The 13,735-nt window shown below is 55.7% G+C and overlaps 2 protein-coding genes across 30 annotated transcripts in view; one reads left to right on the top strand and one right to left on the bottom strand.

Annotated features, from left to right (window-relative positions):
• Positions 1-13,735, top strand: part of ACKR2 (atypical chemokine receptor 2) — a 110,441-nt gene that overhangs the window by 4,946 nt on the left and 91,760 nt on the right. For 28 of the 29 annotated variants that reach the window (XR_009505797.1, XR_009505795.1, XR_009505796.1 and 25 more), the window contains exons 2-3: positions 9,955-10,128; positions 11,864-11,950. The gene's annotated coding sequence lies outside the window, so the exon portion shown is untranslated. Of the gene's footprint in view, positions 1-5,274; positions 5,323-9,954; positions 10,129-11,863; positions 11,951-13,735 lie in introns of those variants that run through there. The other variant, XM_059939298.1, reaches the window with a different exon arrangement.
• The window catches only part of CCDC13 (coiled-coil domain containing 13), a 28,672-nt gene continuing 20,008 nt past the window's right edge, over positions 5,072-13,735 (bottom strand). Inside the window, exons 12-15 of the mRNA XM_059939276.1 lie at positions 12,288-12,410; positions 7,960-8,114; positions 5,834-5,948; positions 5,072-5,276 (exon numbers count right to left, since the gene is read on the bottom strand). Coding sequence (XP_059795259.1) covers positions 5,117-5,276; positions 5,834-5,948; positions 7,960-8,114; positions 12,288-12,410 — 553 coding nt within the window. The 3' untranslated portion in view covers positions 5,072-5,116. The remainder of the gene's footprint in view (positions 5,277-5,833; positions 5,949-7,959; positions 8,115-12,287; positions 12,411-13,735) is intronic.

Genomic DNA, 13,735 nt, shown 5'->3' with positions numbered 1-13,735 from the left:
CTGCTGGCCAGGACTCTCCTCTTCCAGGAAGCCTTCCAGGTGGCCCCCGCTGGCCTCTCCAGACTTGTGAGCTCTGCCCCCGCCATGCAGACACACACACACTCATACCATGCACACACTTTCATGTGCAGCTCCATGAATTCCAGCGTACACCTTTACATGTGAATTCCCAACGGCTGTCCCATGGCACACCCACCTAGCCCCCTGCCCTGGTCCATTTCATCATGCAGAGAGTCCTGGCTGGCCAGGCATCAGTGCCTGGGGGAGGACTGACTTGCCTAGTGGAATTGTAACTGGCAAGAGACATGTGGGCCCTATACCCGAGCCCTGTCCCATAGGGAGCTGACCAGGTGGAGGGGAGCTGGCAGGGTCACTTGAGTGGGTCCTTGGAGTGGCTGGCATCCTCTCCACGACAGGGTGGAGGCAGACGGCAATGTTCCTAAGCAACCAGGACTCCTCTGGGGGAGAGGAGTGGGGGAACAGGGCCCTCACTCTGGGAAGGGGCAGCCGAGGCCTCAGCCCAGCCTACCTGATGCAGAGGGGTATCCTGAAGGCCACCCCACCGTGGCCTCAGAGCCCAGCTGGTTGGACGGATGCATGGTTGGATGCAGGACCTCGGAGCTCCATGGTGGGCAGTGTGCCAGGGTCCCTCACAACCTCCCCAAGGCCAGTGCCACCCAGGGATCCAGCCACTCTGGGGTCCTTTAGGATGAGGATCTCAGAGTCTGTGAGGGCCTGTTTATGCATGTGCACGGGGGGCAGGGTCTGGGGTCTGGTGGGTAGAAGGAGCTGTGTGACTATAATGAGTCACAGGACAGGTCCTGGAGCCCGTGCTGACCATCTGAGCCCAGTCATAGGCTCAGCGGAGACTAGAGGAGGAAGAAGTGTTCTCCTACCCCGACCCTCAGCAGGGGCACTTCCAGGGCCTGAGCAAGGCCTGGGAGGGAGAGTGCCCTACCTTCCCACAATACCGGGAGGCGCTGAGCTTCCTCTCAGCACGCACTCCCCACAGAGTGACACGGAGGCCTGCACGGCGGGTCCCTGACTCTGAGAAGCATGAACGGTGATTACTGCACTGGAGGGGCTGCGTGCGGGCTGCAGTCATGGATCCTGGGTGCTAGAGGAGGCCAGCGTCGGGGAGGGGGTGTGCGTGAGCCAGACTGTGGGCATTACGGAGGGCTTCCTGGAGGAGGTGGGGCACCTGAGTAGAGTCCTGAGGTAGAGTCAATGGTTGTTAGAGGAGAAATAAGTTAATCATAGTTCTAAGGCTGTACCTGGATTAACTCTTTTTAATGTCACCACAACCTCTAGGGAAGTGGTTGTTACCATTTTCCCCAGTTGATAGAAGAGGAAACTGACGAACAGGAGTGGGTTAGATTAAGTCACTGGGTCAGCGCATGAGCTTCTGGAGTTGATTGCCCTGCAGGGGCAAGAACCCAGCTCACCCACACCTGGTGCTGGCTGAGACCAGCCTGAGCCGGCCATCCAGCTGGTGCCCTCGTGAGGCTCTAAGAGAATGGCTCTGGGAGGCAGACGTGGTGGTCTGGCTTCACCGTTAAGAGCACAGGTGCAGCCAGCTGACTTGAGCCTGAGCTCTGCCTTGCTGGCGACCCACTTCTCTGAGCCTCAGATACTCATCTGTAAATGGGCACACTGCCGGCCCTGACCTCACTGGGCCCTTGGGGGGATTCGACGGCTCACTCCGTGGCCAGGGCCTGGCTCACTGAACTGCTCGTAAAGAGAGGCTGTTAGAGAGGCTGAGACCCCTCACTCCAGAGGCCAAGACAGGCAGCACTCACACACAGCAGGAGGAGAGGTCCACCAGGCGGGCCGCGTGCAGTGGGGTCTGTAGCGAGCTTGGCTTGTGGGGATGGCAGGTGGGTAGGGGGCTAGGGAGGCCCCTTGGACCTGCGGCTGGACAGCCTGAGGCCAGCTTCCCCCGAGTGAGGGGTGGTGAGGGGAGGGCGCCTGGTGCCCACAAAACGAGGGGCAGGAAGTGACTGGGCTAAGACCAGCAAGGGCTACTGGGAAAGATGGGCAGGGGGCCAATTCTCTCAAGTCTCAAAGTCCTTTTCATTTGTTTCTTGTTGTTGCTCAAAGTAAAAAGTCGGGGAAAGTGTGTGTGTGTGGTATGTTGTTTATGGCATTGTGTGTGTGTGTGTGTGTGTGTGTGTGTAAGGCTCAGGGACTACAGGAGATACGGCATGTGTGCAGGAGAGGGGGTGCGTGGGCAGAGACTTCCTTGTGGGGTGGCCGTGAGCTCGCTGGAGGAGGGGATGGGGAGGCTAGTTCTGGCCACCGGATGTGAGGGCCCAGAGGAGTCCTCTTGCTGCAGGCCACCCTGGCCTGGGCTCCTGAGAGCAGGGGAGGGCCCAGGGACATGGGGACGTGTTTGGGGCTTGAATCAGCCTGAGCCAGACTGCAGCCTTGTCCGATTCGGCTGTGGTGCCCCAAAGGCCCCCAAGGGAACAGTGGCCAAGCCACACCCATGGCTCAGCCGGGTCTCACCTGTCAGTGTCGGAACCTGAGCGCCCAGGCCTGCAGCCTGGGGTGCGGCCAGGGAGAGTCCTCACGTGAGGTGCCTCCACCCCCGGCCTCATTGCTTGCTGTTCCTCCACTCTCCAGGCACCTGTCTCCCGCTCCCACCACCTTGTGGCTCCGGGTAGGGACCTCAGTGTTCCCATCTGTGAAAGGCAGGTCCAGCCCACCTGTTGCCCACCTGCCTGAGGGCTGGGAGGTCCTCCTCAGGGCCGCAGGGACAGGCGGTGCTGCTCAGGAGGGGCCGCAGGCACTAACCTGGACAGACCAGGTTGCCGCGCTCCGTGCCTGGCCCACCTGAGTTAGATCCTTCAGGGCCCCAGCCCTTGGTCCTTCTGACAACCCTTTCTTCTCCTGGGCCTTCCCCTCCCCCCCCTTGCCCACCCACACCGCAGGGAGACTGGAAAGACAGCCCTCACCCCACCCAGACCTGGGCATTGAGCCCGGAAGCCAGCAGGAAAGGTGGGAGGCTCTGAGATGCGGCTTTCTGTCTCTGCATACCCCCAACCCATCCCGCCCCGTCGTGGCCCTCTATTTCCCACGCCTCTCTGACCGGACAAGCAGCTCCCTGAAGGCCGCAGCAGCAAGTCAGATTCGCCTCTGGGCCCCTCACAGGCCTGGAGAGGCTGGTATGCAGTTGGCACTCGATGACTGCTTGATGGCCAGCTGGCTCGGTAGATGGTGGCCTGGGAATCTGTCTCCCCAGCTGATCTGGGGCTTCCGGGAGCTCGGGGACTGAGTCTGCCTCACCTGGCACCCCCTTGCCTAGGGCAGAGTAATTGCTCAACAAGTATTTGTGGAACTAATAGAGGTAATACTGTGGGCTGACGTTTATTGAGCGCTTACTGTGTGCCAGCCGCTGCACTAGCACTTGGCACCTTTTAACTCAGTGAGTCCTGAAGAGGGATTCTGCTGGGGGAATGGAGCAGACCTGCTGTAAGCTGGCTCCTCCTCACACACACGTGTATGTGTGTGTGTGTGTGTGTGTGTGGATGTAGATGCACATTCCAGCTCGTGAAGACCGGTCACTTGTGTCACTTGTGCAGTGACTCACATATGCGGCATACATACTGTGAACCCCCTCCATGGGGGAAGCTACCTGGGGCTTCTGGGACCCTGTCTGCTTGAGCCCTTCCTCGGGGATGGGGCTGAGGAGGGACTCCATGCTGGCCCCCCTACTCGGAGCCCTGACCCTGCATGGGGTGACAGGTCTAGAGACCCCCAGCAAGTGTAGTGAAGGCCATCAGGATGAAAGGGTCCTGTTTTCCTGTGAAGGAAGTTTTTCTCTGATCCCATGTGAAGGGAAATGGCCAGGCAGGGCCTGTGAGTGTGGAGTCAGCACTGTCTGCTGGTACATGTGTGTCTACATATGATTCATGCTCCTGAGCCTAGGTATTTGTGTGCATCTGTGTCTTTGTGTGGGCCCCTGTGTGCACAGGTGTGGCCCGGGTGTCTGGGGTCGGGGTGTGTGGCTACCCTCCATGGAACCACCCCTCCGCATGGCAGTAACTGCAGTTGAGAGGGTGACACTGCGGCAGTCACAGAGGGGCCTGGGGGCTCTCCTGCAGCAGCCCTCCCAGTTCACCCCTGTGCTGTGGTGAGGCAGGTACACTATGCCTTCGCCTGGACCCACTGCCTCAAAATCCCCCTGCCCAGAGCTCCAAGCTGGCCCACCTCTGCCCTCTGCCACCAGCACCCACCAGCTACAGCCTTTTGGAAGCAAAAAGAGGTGCCTCTTGGAGCAGCTGGCAGGGGGACAGAGCTGCCCAGCCGTGGGTAGGCACGCCCACCCTGGGTAATCGGATCCACTGGAGGACCCTGGCTTTTGCAGGCAGGCAGGCCAGCGTTAAATATTAGCTCCGTGTCTTTCTGTGAGCCTCAGTTTCTCCATCAGTAGAACAGGGTGACAACCCCCTGGGTTGCTAGAGGTCTAGATGGGGTCAGGTTTCCACAGTAGGTGCCCACTCACTGGGAGCTGTGGTGATCATGAAAATCATCATTATTATTACAAGCCTGAGGGTCTGCACCTAAGGAAGAACCCTAAGGGGTGGGCCGACAAGGTGGCTAGGAGCGTGGTGCCCCCAAGTCTGTAGAGGGTGGGGGTGCCCACAGATAGAGCAATGGAGGTAGGAGTGGGGTGTGAGGATGCGCTGGTGAGGGAGGTGGGGCGGGGCTGGGTGGCCTGGTGGATGCGCCCAGCCTGGAGCCCTCTGGGCTCTCCTGCACATGTGGAGCCCTGTGGGCATGCAGGGTCGCCCGCTAGGCTCTGGGATAAGCACCTGCCCAAGGGACTGCATCTGTCCGTTCACAGCCAGCTTCTCATCCCAGAGCTCTTGCTGATGCCGACGGGCTGCTGGCCTCCTCCCCTGCCATCACTAAGCGTGCCCAGGGCTTCTCCTTTGCCCTCCTGCCATGGGATGTTGGCTCTTGTTGACCTTGGAGAGCCTCTTCTAGGAGAAGGGGCCCAGCTGGCTGCCCCAGGGTGGCTTCCAGGAGCAGATGGAGTCCTCAGATAGAGCCTCGTCCTCTCAAGGCCTAAGGCTGCCCCGTCCAGCCAGGCTGACAGTGGGCCGCCATCCTAGCGCTTGTCCGCCTTCTGCTGCCGCAGGGCCTGCAGGAAGACCCCTTTCACCTGGCCCAGGGTCTCATGGTACATTCGGAAGTCCTCCTCCTTTCCCTGGAGGGCACTGCCTAGGGCAGCCTTCAGCATTTCGTTCTCCTCCAGCTGGATGGCCAGCCTAGACCACACAGAGAAGAGGGCTCAGCGCGGCTGAGTGGGCACACGTGAGTGTGTGTGCATGCGTGTAGAGGGCCCTGGGGATGGCTGCCAGCTCGGCTGCTCTCCAGACTCAGGGTACTCTCTGACCTCCTCTCAGGGACCCTTGGGGGAATACCATGTGGGATTCCTGTCTGGGCCCAGCCACAGCTACTGGGCCTGGTGCCCTGTTGTTCCCCCAAATGTTGGCTGCCTCAGGCATGAGTACTAATTTATAGAGGTTCCCCCTTTCCCACCACTGCATTTGACCTTAAAAGGTTTAATTGAATTAGAAAAGTGGGTTCAGTAACCCACACTTGATAAAACTTCTCTTGGGACCATGGGCTCTTTAGGGTTATGGCTGGGTTTCTCTGCCCTCTGATGGCCAGTTACTGAATTGCAGGCCTAGAACCCAGGACCCAGCAGGACCAGCCTTCTGGGCAAATAGAAGTCAAAGGGGGAGGGACGTGATCCCTCTGCCTATCAAAACACCTCCACCCAGGCAACACCACCCTTTCAGGAAGACGGGGCAGGGAGCACCTGGTGGTCAGCTCCTCCATCTGGGATTCCATGGGCACATTGGAGATCTGGGCGGAAGATGGGTCCTTCCTCTCACTCTCCTTTGGGTTGTGCCTGGTGTTAGAGGTGGGCACACCTGTGGGGCAGCAGCAGCCACTTTCTGTGATGAGGCCATGGCCCTGTGTTAACACTTCCTTCTCCCACCCCCAACTGTCCACTACCTGCTTCTCCACTTGTTGAAACATTATACCTCCTTCAAGGTGCAGGACAAGGGCTGCCTTCCTCCAGGCCCTGACTGCCCGCTTTGTACCGAGGTGGTTCCTCTCACTACTCTCTCCATATTTGCACTTTATAAGTTTCTGGAAGGCAGCTGGGCCTGAGGTCTGGCCTGCAGGTTGAGTCTGAGTCTAGGCTGTCACCGCATCTGATGCCCTCTTACCACTGGGTCCCCCACCTCCAGTCTCCATCCACACACACAGGGAATCCACGGTGGCTGGGGCCAGGGGACAAAGAGTGCTCAGAAAGAGAAATCAAAGCCCACCTGGTGGGGAACTCGAGCACTGTCACAGCATCAGAAAACCTCTGTGCTGAACAGGCCCTCAGGGGCGGCATGGCGCAGGGAAAATCACTTGGCATCAGCAGACCTGGCTTTTACTTCCTGCTGTGTGGCCCCAGGTAAAGCATCAACCTCTCTGAGCTGGTTTCCTCACCTGTAACATGAGGATAATAGTTCTTGCCTCTAGAGCTCTGTGAGGCCACAGTGAATACACATTTGGCCCTCAAGGCCTGTGTGATGGGACCACCTCCTCAGCACCTCGTGACTTCCCTACCTCACCACCTATTCCCCTCCCCATGATCCAGTCTCACTACCTCCAAGCCTCCAAGCCGTGCGCCCACCTCAGGGCCCTTGCACTTCTTCTTCCCTCTGGTATCTATGCCACATCCTCACCCCCTTCCACCATCCCTGCTCAGACATCAGCTCATCAGTTAGGGTGGCCGCCCCGTAGAAGACAGCTGCTCTCTGTACCTCCTGTCCCCTTACTCAGCTGTAAGCCACAGCACCCACCTCCATCTGACCTACCATCTTTTACTGGTTTATTGTTCTCTTCCCCACTGGCAAGGAACTGCCACGAGGGACCACATTGCACAATCAGGCTCCCTATTGTACAGGTGGAGGGGTGTGCTATGCCCCCAAGAGGGTCGGTGCTCTTCCCATGTCACAGGCCAGCATGGACAGAAGCCACATGGTCACTTTCTCCCCAGGCAGTTGCCCTGCCCTTTGGCAGGACCAAAGTGGTTTTTCCTGCTGTGGCTTAGCTGTCCCTCGTTGGGAGCCCGGCCACTTGGCAGGAGGTGGGTCCATGGCCTGGAGACACTACATTCCTAAGGGACCTGTTTTTGCAAGCCCAGCAGGGCTAAGCCCTCAGGACCTTCCCCAGCCTGGACTCAGCGGCTCCGGGAAGGCCCCTGGAGCCCTGGCCCTGCTGGTGGGAGAATGGCACCACTCCCGCTCTGTGCCCTACTTCTGGAATGTCCTCCTGAAACGTTCTGATCTCTGCGCTGGGAAAAAATCTGAGTGTCCTTGGCTGGGGGCGGGGGAGTACTGGGGTGTTGAGAGGCAGGGAAGTGGGGGGCAACACCTCTACTCCCGAGCCTGGAGGGGCTGGGATGGGGATGTTGGAGAGAGGCAAGCTCCTCCTCTTCACACTGAAGGTTCTTCCTCCCCAGACGTGGCTTCTGGTTCTGGCATCCCACACCCTCACTTCCCCAGCCCCACAAGATGCTGCCACTTCTGGTCTGGAGACCGTACCTTAAGAACCACTGTGTTAGAGCAGTAGAACTAACCTTTTGATTTAGGACAACTAAACTGTCCTCTGGAGCTGGTGTGGTCATGTGATTAGGATCTGGCCAATGGGATGAAAGCATAAGTGACACAAGCAACCTTAGGGTCCTGCCCTTGAAAGGTAAGGAGCTCAGGAAAGAGGGAGGAGCTAGTCAGCAGCAGCGGTCAGCCCCTCCGTCAGGGGGAAGCTTTGCCTGCCCCTACTGCTGTGTGTCTTCTCCCCCCTGGCCCCCGAGCCAGAACCAGGAGCCCCAGAGCGCCGTGGGCCCAATGTGACCCCGGGCCGGCCCCACCTCAGCCCTACCTGTTTTGCTCCTGGGGGCTGCTCTCTGAGAAGCTGACGTCCTCCCAGGCTCCAGGCGCATCTTCTCCAGGTGCTGCTCCAGCACCACGGTGCGGTGCCGCTCCTCCTGCAGCTTCCTCTCTGACTCCAGAAGCTTGCTGTTGCTCTCCTCCACCCTGGTGATGAGAGAGCAGGGGCTGCCATAATCCCTGGCACCCCACCTGCTCAGGCTCTCAGAGAGGTGGGCCCACCTTACACCAGCGGGCATGGGACTCGTTCTTCCTGATTTTTATTGCAGTAACACAGGAATGTGCATTTAAAACCATATCGTTCTCTCCAAGGCTTAAAATGAAAAAAAAACAAAAACAAAAAAACACACAGCCTCTCCCCACCCCTCCTCACTCCCAATTCCTGCTCTCCAGAAGCAACCACTTCTACCGCTTTTAGCTGTTTCTACAGATGCTTAGGCTGCTATTTTTTAAGTCTTAAATATAATCTTTTGACTTCCTGTCAGGCAACATGAGAACTTAGTTTTATTTTAGTACTCTCTCCTTGCCAAACAGAATCGCCTCTCCACCTCCCAGTGTAGTTATATTACCATTTTTTGGCTCAATTAATGTTAGGTGGTGTATTAGTTTTCTATTGCTGCTGTAACAAATTACCACAAACTTAGCTTAAAACAACACAGATTTATCGCTCCATGGTTCTGTAAATCAGAAGTTCAGCAGGCTCTCTTGGTTTCTGTGCTCCAGGTTTCACAAGCCAAAATCAAGGTGTTGGCTGACCTGGGCTCTTACCTGGAGTTTCTAGGGGAGAATCTGCTTCCAGGCTCGTCCAAGTTGTTGGAAGGATTCAGTTCCAACTGAAGGACTGAAATCCCTGTTTCCTGCTGGTTGTTAGCTGGATGACTTTCATCTTTTAGAGGCTACTTGGCCCCCTCCATCTTCAAAGCCAACCAGATACCCTTTTCATGCTTTGACTCTAACTTCTTCTGAAGCATCTCTTTGGCCCGGGGTGGAGAAATTTCTCTGCTTTTAAGGGCTCAAGTGATTAGATTGGGCCCACGTGGTAATCCAGGATAATCTTCCTATTTCAGGGTCCATAACGATCATTACATCTGCAGAGTCTCTTTTACCGTATAACATAAAGTATTCACAGGCACAAGAGTGGGGTGAAGGGCACGGAGGACAAAATCCTGTCTACCACAGGGGGTTACATTAGGACGATTATTCAGACAGGCAGTATACTCATGATTACATTCTCTTTCTTATTTGCTTGCTTTTCCTGGAGTTAGTGATTGCTTTGTGTTTGTTATTATTATTATTATTCTCTATATGCCTGTCATGAATTCATGGGCCTTGAAGAACTTGTTATTTGGTTATTTCACTAAAGGATCTGATTAATTTCACTGAGGCTGGGGCTAAGGTCCTTCTTGTGGTTAGGTATGGCATTTCAGACTTCTGTGATACTGAAGGCTCAGCTAGAAGGCCAGGACTGTCCCAAGAGATCTCACCCAAGCAAAGGATTACATACGTACATACACACATGCAAATCAGAGTGGAAGCCTGGATATGTACGTGCAGAGTTGGAGGAAGTGTTCTTCCCACCTTGGTGAAGAGTCAAGAAGGAACAGAATGGTAACAGTTTTGAAAAGAATGCAACTACCAACACAAAACTGTATGCCAGCATAGTATACAGCTACTAACACAACCTGTTCAAACGTGTTCCTTGAAACTCATTTGCAAAAGCAAAAGACTAAAATAACCTAAAGGTCCATCAACAGGGGAAAGACCAAATGAATGGTAACATATTCACACCATGAAATATGGTAGAATATGATGGAGTAGTGCTGTTCAACACAGTGGCTGCAGCCTCATGTCCACATGTAGCTATTCAAATAAAAACTAATGAAAATTAAGTAAAATTCAGTTCCCCCAAAGCTCTAGGGTATCCGCTGAGAGAGAATCACACACGCATGACTCTGAGAGTGAGTGTCTCTTTAATTTTGTGCCCTAGGTGCCTTGCTTGCCCCACCCTCATCCCAGAGGCCCTGGAAGATGAGGCACCACATGGAGAGAGAGGCCACATACAGGAGAATGGAGGTGCCCCTGCTGAGCTGGCTGAACGGGGCATGTGAGTGATCCAGGTGGCATGATGTGAAGCAGAATTACCTAGGCCACCCACAGAATGGTAAGAAAGAATAAACCATCGTGTTTGAGGCCACTGGGTTTGGGATGGTGCAGCAGTAGATAACCAAGTCACCCTGATGCACAAATCCACTGCCCCCAAACTCAGGTGTAACTCAAAGCAGGGACTTCCCTGGTGATCCAGTGGTTAAGACTCTGCGCTCCCAATGCAGGGGGCCGGGGTTCGATACCTGGTCAGGGAACTAAGATCCTACATACCGCAACTAAGCCTGCACCGCAACTGGAGAAGCCCCCGCGCCACAGCGAAGACCCAGCGCAGCCAAAATAAATAAATAAATAAAATAAATAAATTAAAAAAAAAAAGAAACTCAAAGGAATTGGGAGAGAAAGTCATAATTGGGTATGTTTCTTCCATTGGATAGGCTAGAGGCTTGTACTATCCATTATATATATATTTTAAAATTTATTTTATTTATTTATTTTTTTAAAAATAGATTTATTTATTTATTTTTAATTTTTGGCTATGTTGGGTCTTCGTTGCTGCGCATGGGCTTTCTCTAGCTGCGACGAGCGGGGGCTACTCTTTGTTGCGGTGCACGGGCTTCTCATTGCGGTGGCTTCTCTTGTTGCGGAGCATGGGCTCTAGGCACACGGGCTTCAGTAGTTGTGGCATGCGGGCTCAGTAGTTGCGGCGCACGGGCTTAGTTGCTCCGCGGCATGTGGGATCTTCCCAGACCAGGGCTCGAACCCGTGTCCCCTGCATTAGCAGGCAGATTCTTAACCACTGCACCACATAATATAATGGAGGGAAGCCCTCCAGTATATTTCAATGACAGAAAAGGAATTAATGTTACTTTTTCTCATTTGCTTGAGCATGTCTGAAATTCATACCCTCTCTTTTCTACTGAAAAGAAAACAAAGCTGATCACTCCTCACTGCTTAGGGAGTGGCCATCCCAGCACCCCAGCTCCTTTGGTGACTGTACTCCACCTTTCCCTTTGGCAAGCTGCCCCTCCTCCATGTCATTTTTTTTTTTTTTTTTTTGGCCGCGCTGCGCGGCATGCAGGATCTTAGTTCCCCGACCAGGGATCGAACCCACACCCCCTGCAGTGGAAGTGCGGAGCCTTAACCACTGGACCGCCAGGGAATTCCCACCCCTCCTCCATTATGTCAGCACCTGGAGGTCCTTCCACTCAGGGTGCCTGGCCTGTGTCCAGGGTTGGACGTGTGAGCCACCCAGGCCAGCTAGACCTTCTCTCCTAGAACCCACTGGCACAAGAACTGAAAGCCACTGGGCCTACATCGTTCCAGTGGCCCAGGAGAGACCACTCAAGGGTTCCTGCTACCAAGGTCCCTGGATCTTCTTGGGCTCCTCTTCTGCCCTGCAATGGAGGGCAGTACCTTGGAGTCGGCCAGCACCTTCCCACACTCTCCTTTCCCTTAACTTAGCCAGAACTGGTTTCTTTTGTCTGTCACCAAAGAGCCCTGACTCACATGTGACATGGCCTGTTCAGGCAGACACTCAGTGGTGTCCTTTATATTTTTCAGTGTGGAGGTCACATGGTTGGGCCATGTGTTGGCCTGGGCACCTACAGTTCTTGCCAAAAGGGTCACTTGAGCGAGGAACGCTGATTTATCTGAATAGAAATCTGTCAACAACCCCTTGGAGGAAACCAAACCCCCTGGTGCACTGCCTTGGGTCACATACTTTCCTCCCCCAACCAGGGAAGTCTCAGCTCCCCATCTATCAGTGGCTCTCTTCCTCTTTGTAATTCCAGACCTCGGTCTAGCCTGGGACTTCTTCCCACCAAAGCCGCCAGTGACACCGAGTACAGTGCCATGTTCATCCTAGATCTTCATTATTGGTGAGTTGATCTGACTCATTTACCTACTCCAGAGAGTCCCTCCCTTGAGATGCCCACCTCACAGCCACCTGCATGCAGCTGTCCTACTGGGGGCATGTAGGACAGGGCAAACCACAAGTATGACAACAGGGCCCCGAGACTGAGGGGCACTTGAGGGTCACGTGAGATGTGGCTGGGAATGCCCGGGGCCAACACTGTGGGAGCCAGACTCACCAGTGAGGTGGACCCAGTCATGGACGCGGCCTGGCCTCTGTCCAAGAGGGATGCCCTTGGGCCAGGCTGCCCACCCCCAGCCCACCTAGGCCCGTGAGAGTGCATCCCTGGCGCCAGGTGTTACCGTTTCTGCAGAACGGTGACAAACTCGGTGAGCCGGTCACGCTCCACCTCAGCGGCCTGCCACAGGGCTTTGAACTCTGTCACCTGTGTCTGCCAGGCTTTTTGTTCTGGGGAGTCCGAGAACCTGGGGACCAAGGTGCGGGCAGAGGTCACTTAAGGGTTACCTGAAGAGATGCTTATCCCTGTGGTGGTGGGAGGGGCTGGAAGGACATTCAGGGGTCCTCAGAGAGAGCCAGAGAGGAGAAGCCAGTCCAGTGCCTCCTGGCCTCTTCCGCTGGCTTCTTCTCACTTTACTATTCCCAGCCCTGCTGAAGTCTCTAGACCTCACTTAGCTGGCTCCAAAGCCAGACCCCAGCAGGGCTATAGTTTCATCAGCACCTCTGTCCATCCAATCCCTGTAGGGGCCTGGAATTAGTCTGGCTGCTATGGAAGTTGGCTCTTGGGGACCTGGGGGTGCCCTGGGAACCTGTGTGGCCTGGGACCTGACTGCCCTTCTCAGTGTCAGGTAGGCCCAGCCTCTGTCTCCCTGTCAGCCTGTCCTGGCCCTCCTGTATCTCCTGGCATGGCCCCAAGCCCAGTCCACTTTCCTGGACCCTGGACACTTGCTTTGTAATTTGCTCAGTTTTCTCCAGCCCTGATCCAGCCCATCACCAGTTCCCTCCTCACCACTGGGCCTTACCTGCTGGCTGGGGTTGGGATCCAAGGTGAGCTCTGTCCCCGACCCCAAGCCCCCAGAGCCCATGTGCGAGTGCCAAGCTGCTTTCTGCTCTGCCCTCACCCTTCCCAGGGAGACCCCGGTGATGCTGACTTGCTCTTCCAGAATCATAGGAGGGTGGGGCCCCAGTCCTCCCTCTAAACGGGGGTTGGTTGAGATGGGCTCTGAGGACTACAGGCTTCTCCATTTTCTGGCTGCTAAATATACTCTAAGGCCCTGCCGCTCAGTGTGGTCTTTGAACCAGCGACTGTGGCATCACCTGGGAGCTTGTTGGAACTGCAGGATCCCATTTCCTGGAGGATCTGACCTGCAGAATCAGAACCTGCATGTAACCTGGCAGATCCTCAGCTGATTCGTGTGCGCAGCGCAGTGGGGAACCCTACGCCAGTCACCCCTGTGATCTCACGTGTTGGGGGAGGAGCTGATCCCCTCGCCCCGCCTGCCTCCCAGGCACCCCGTCAGAGCCGCCATGCCATCCCTGACAGTGACCCCACACTCTCTGGGGTCACTCCCACCCCGTGAACGTCTGTCCTGTCACTGGCGGGAGAGCACTGTAAGTTCCATGAGGGCAGGGCCCGCACACGGTCGGGTTCAGTAAATATTTGTGTGTGGTGGAAGAAACAAGATTAAGAACCAGCAGTCTGGGCAGCCCAGGGCACATCGGCTCCTGTATCCCTGTGGAGTGCAAAGGTCATGGCCACATAAGCCTGGAAGGGACCTTGGGGGCATCTTGT

The sequence above is a fragment of the Balaenoptera ricei genome, chromosome 11 (assembly GCF_028023285.1).
Source record: "Balaenoptera ricei isolate mBalRic1 chromosome 11, mBalRic1.hap2, whole genome shotgun sequence".
Taxonomy (NCBI): Eukaryota; Metazoa; Chordata; class Mammalia; order Artiodactyla; family Balaenopteridae; genus Balaenoptera; species Balaenoptera ricei.
The sequence above is the reverse complement of the archived record's forward strand: the minus strand, read 5'-3'. Positions and strand labels throughout refer to the sequence as shown.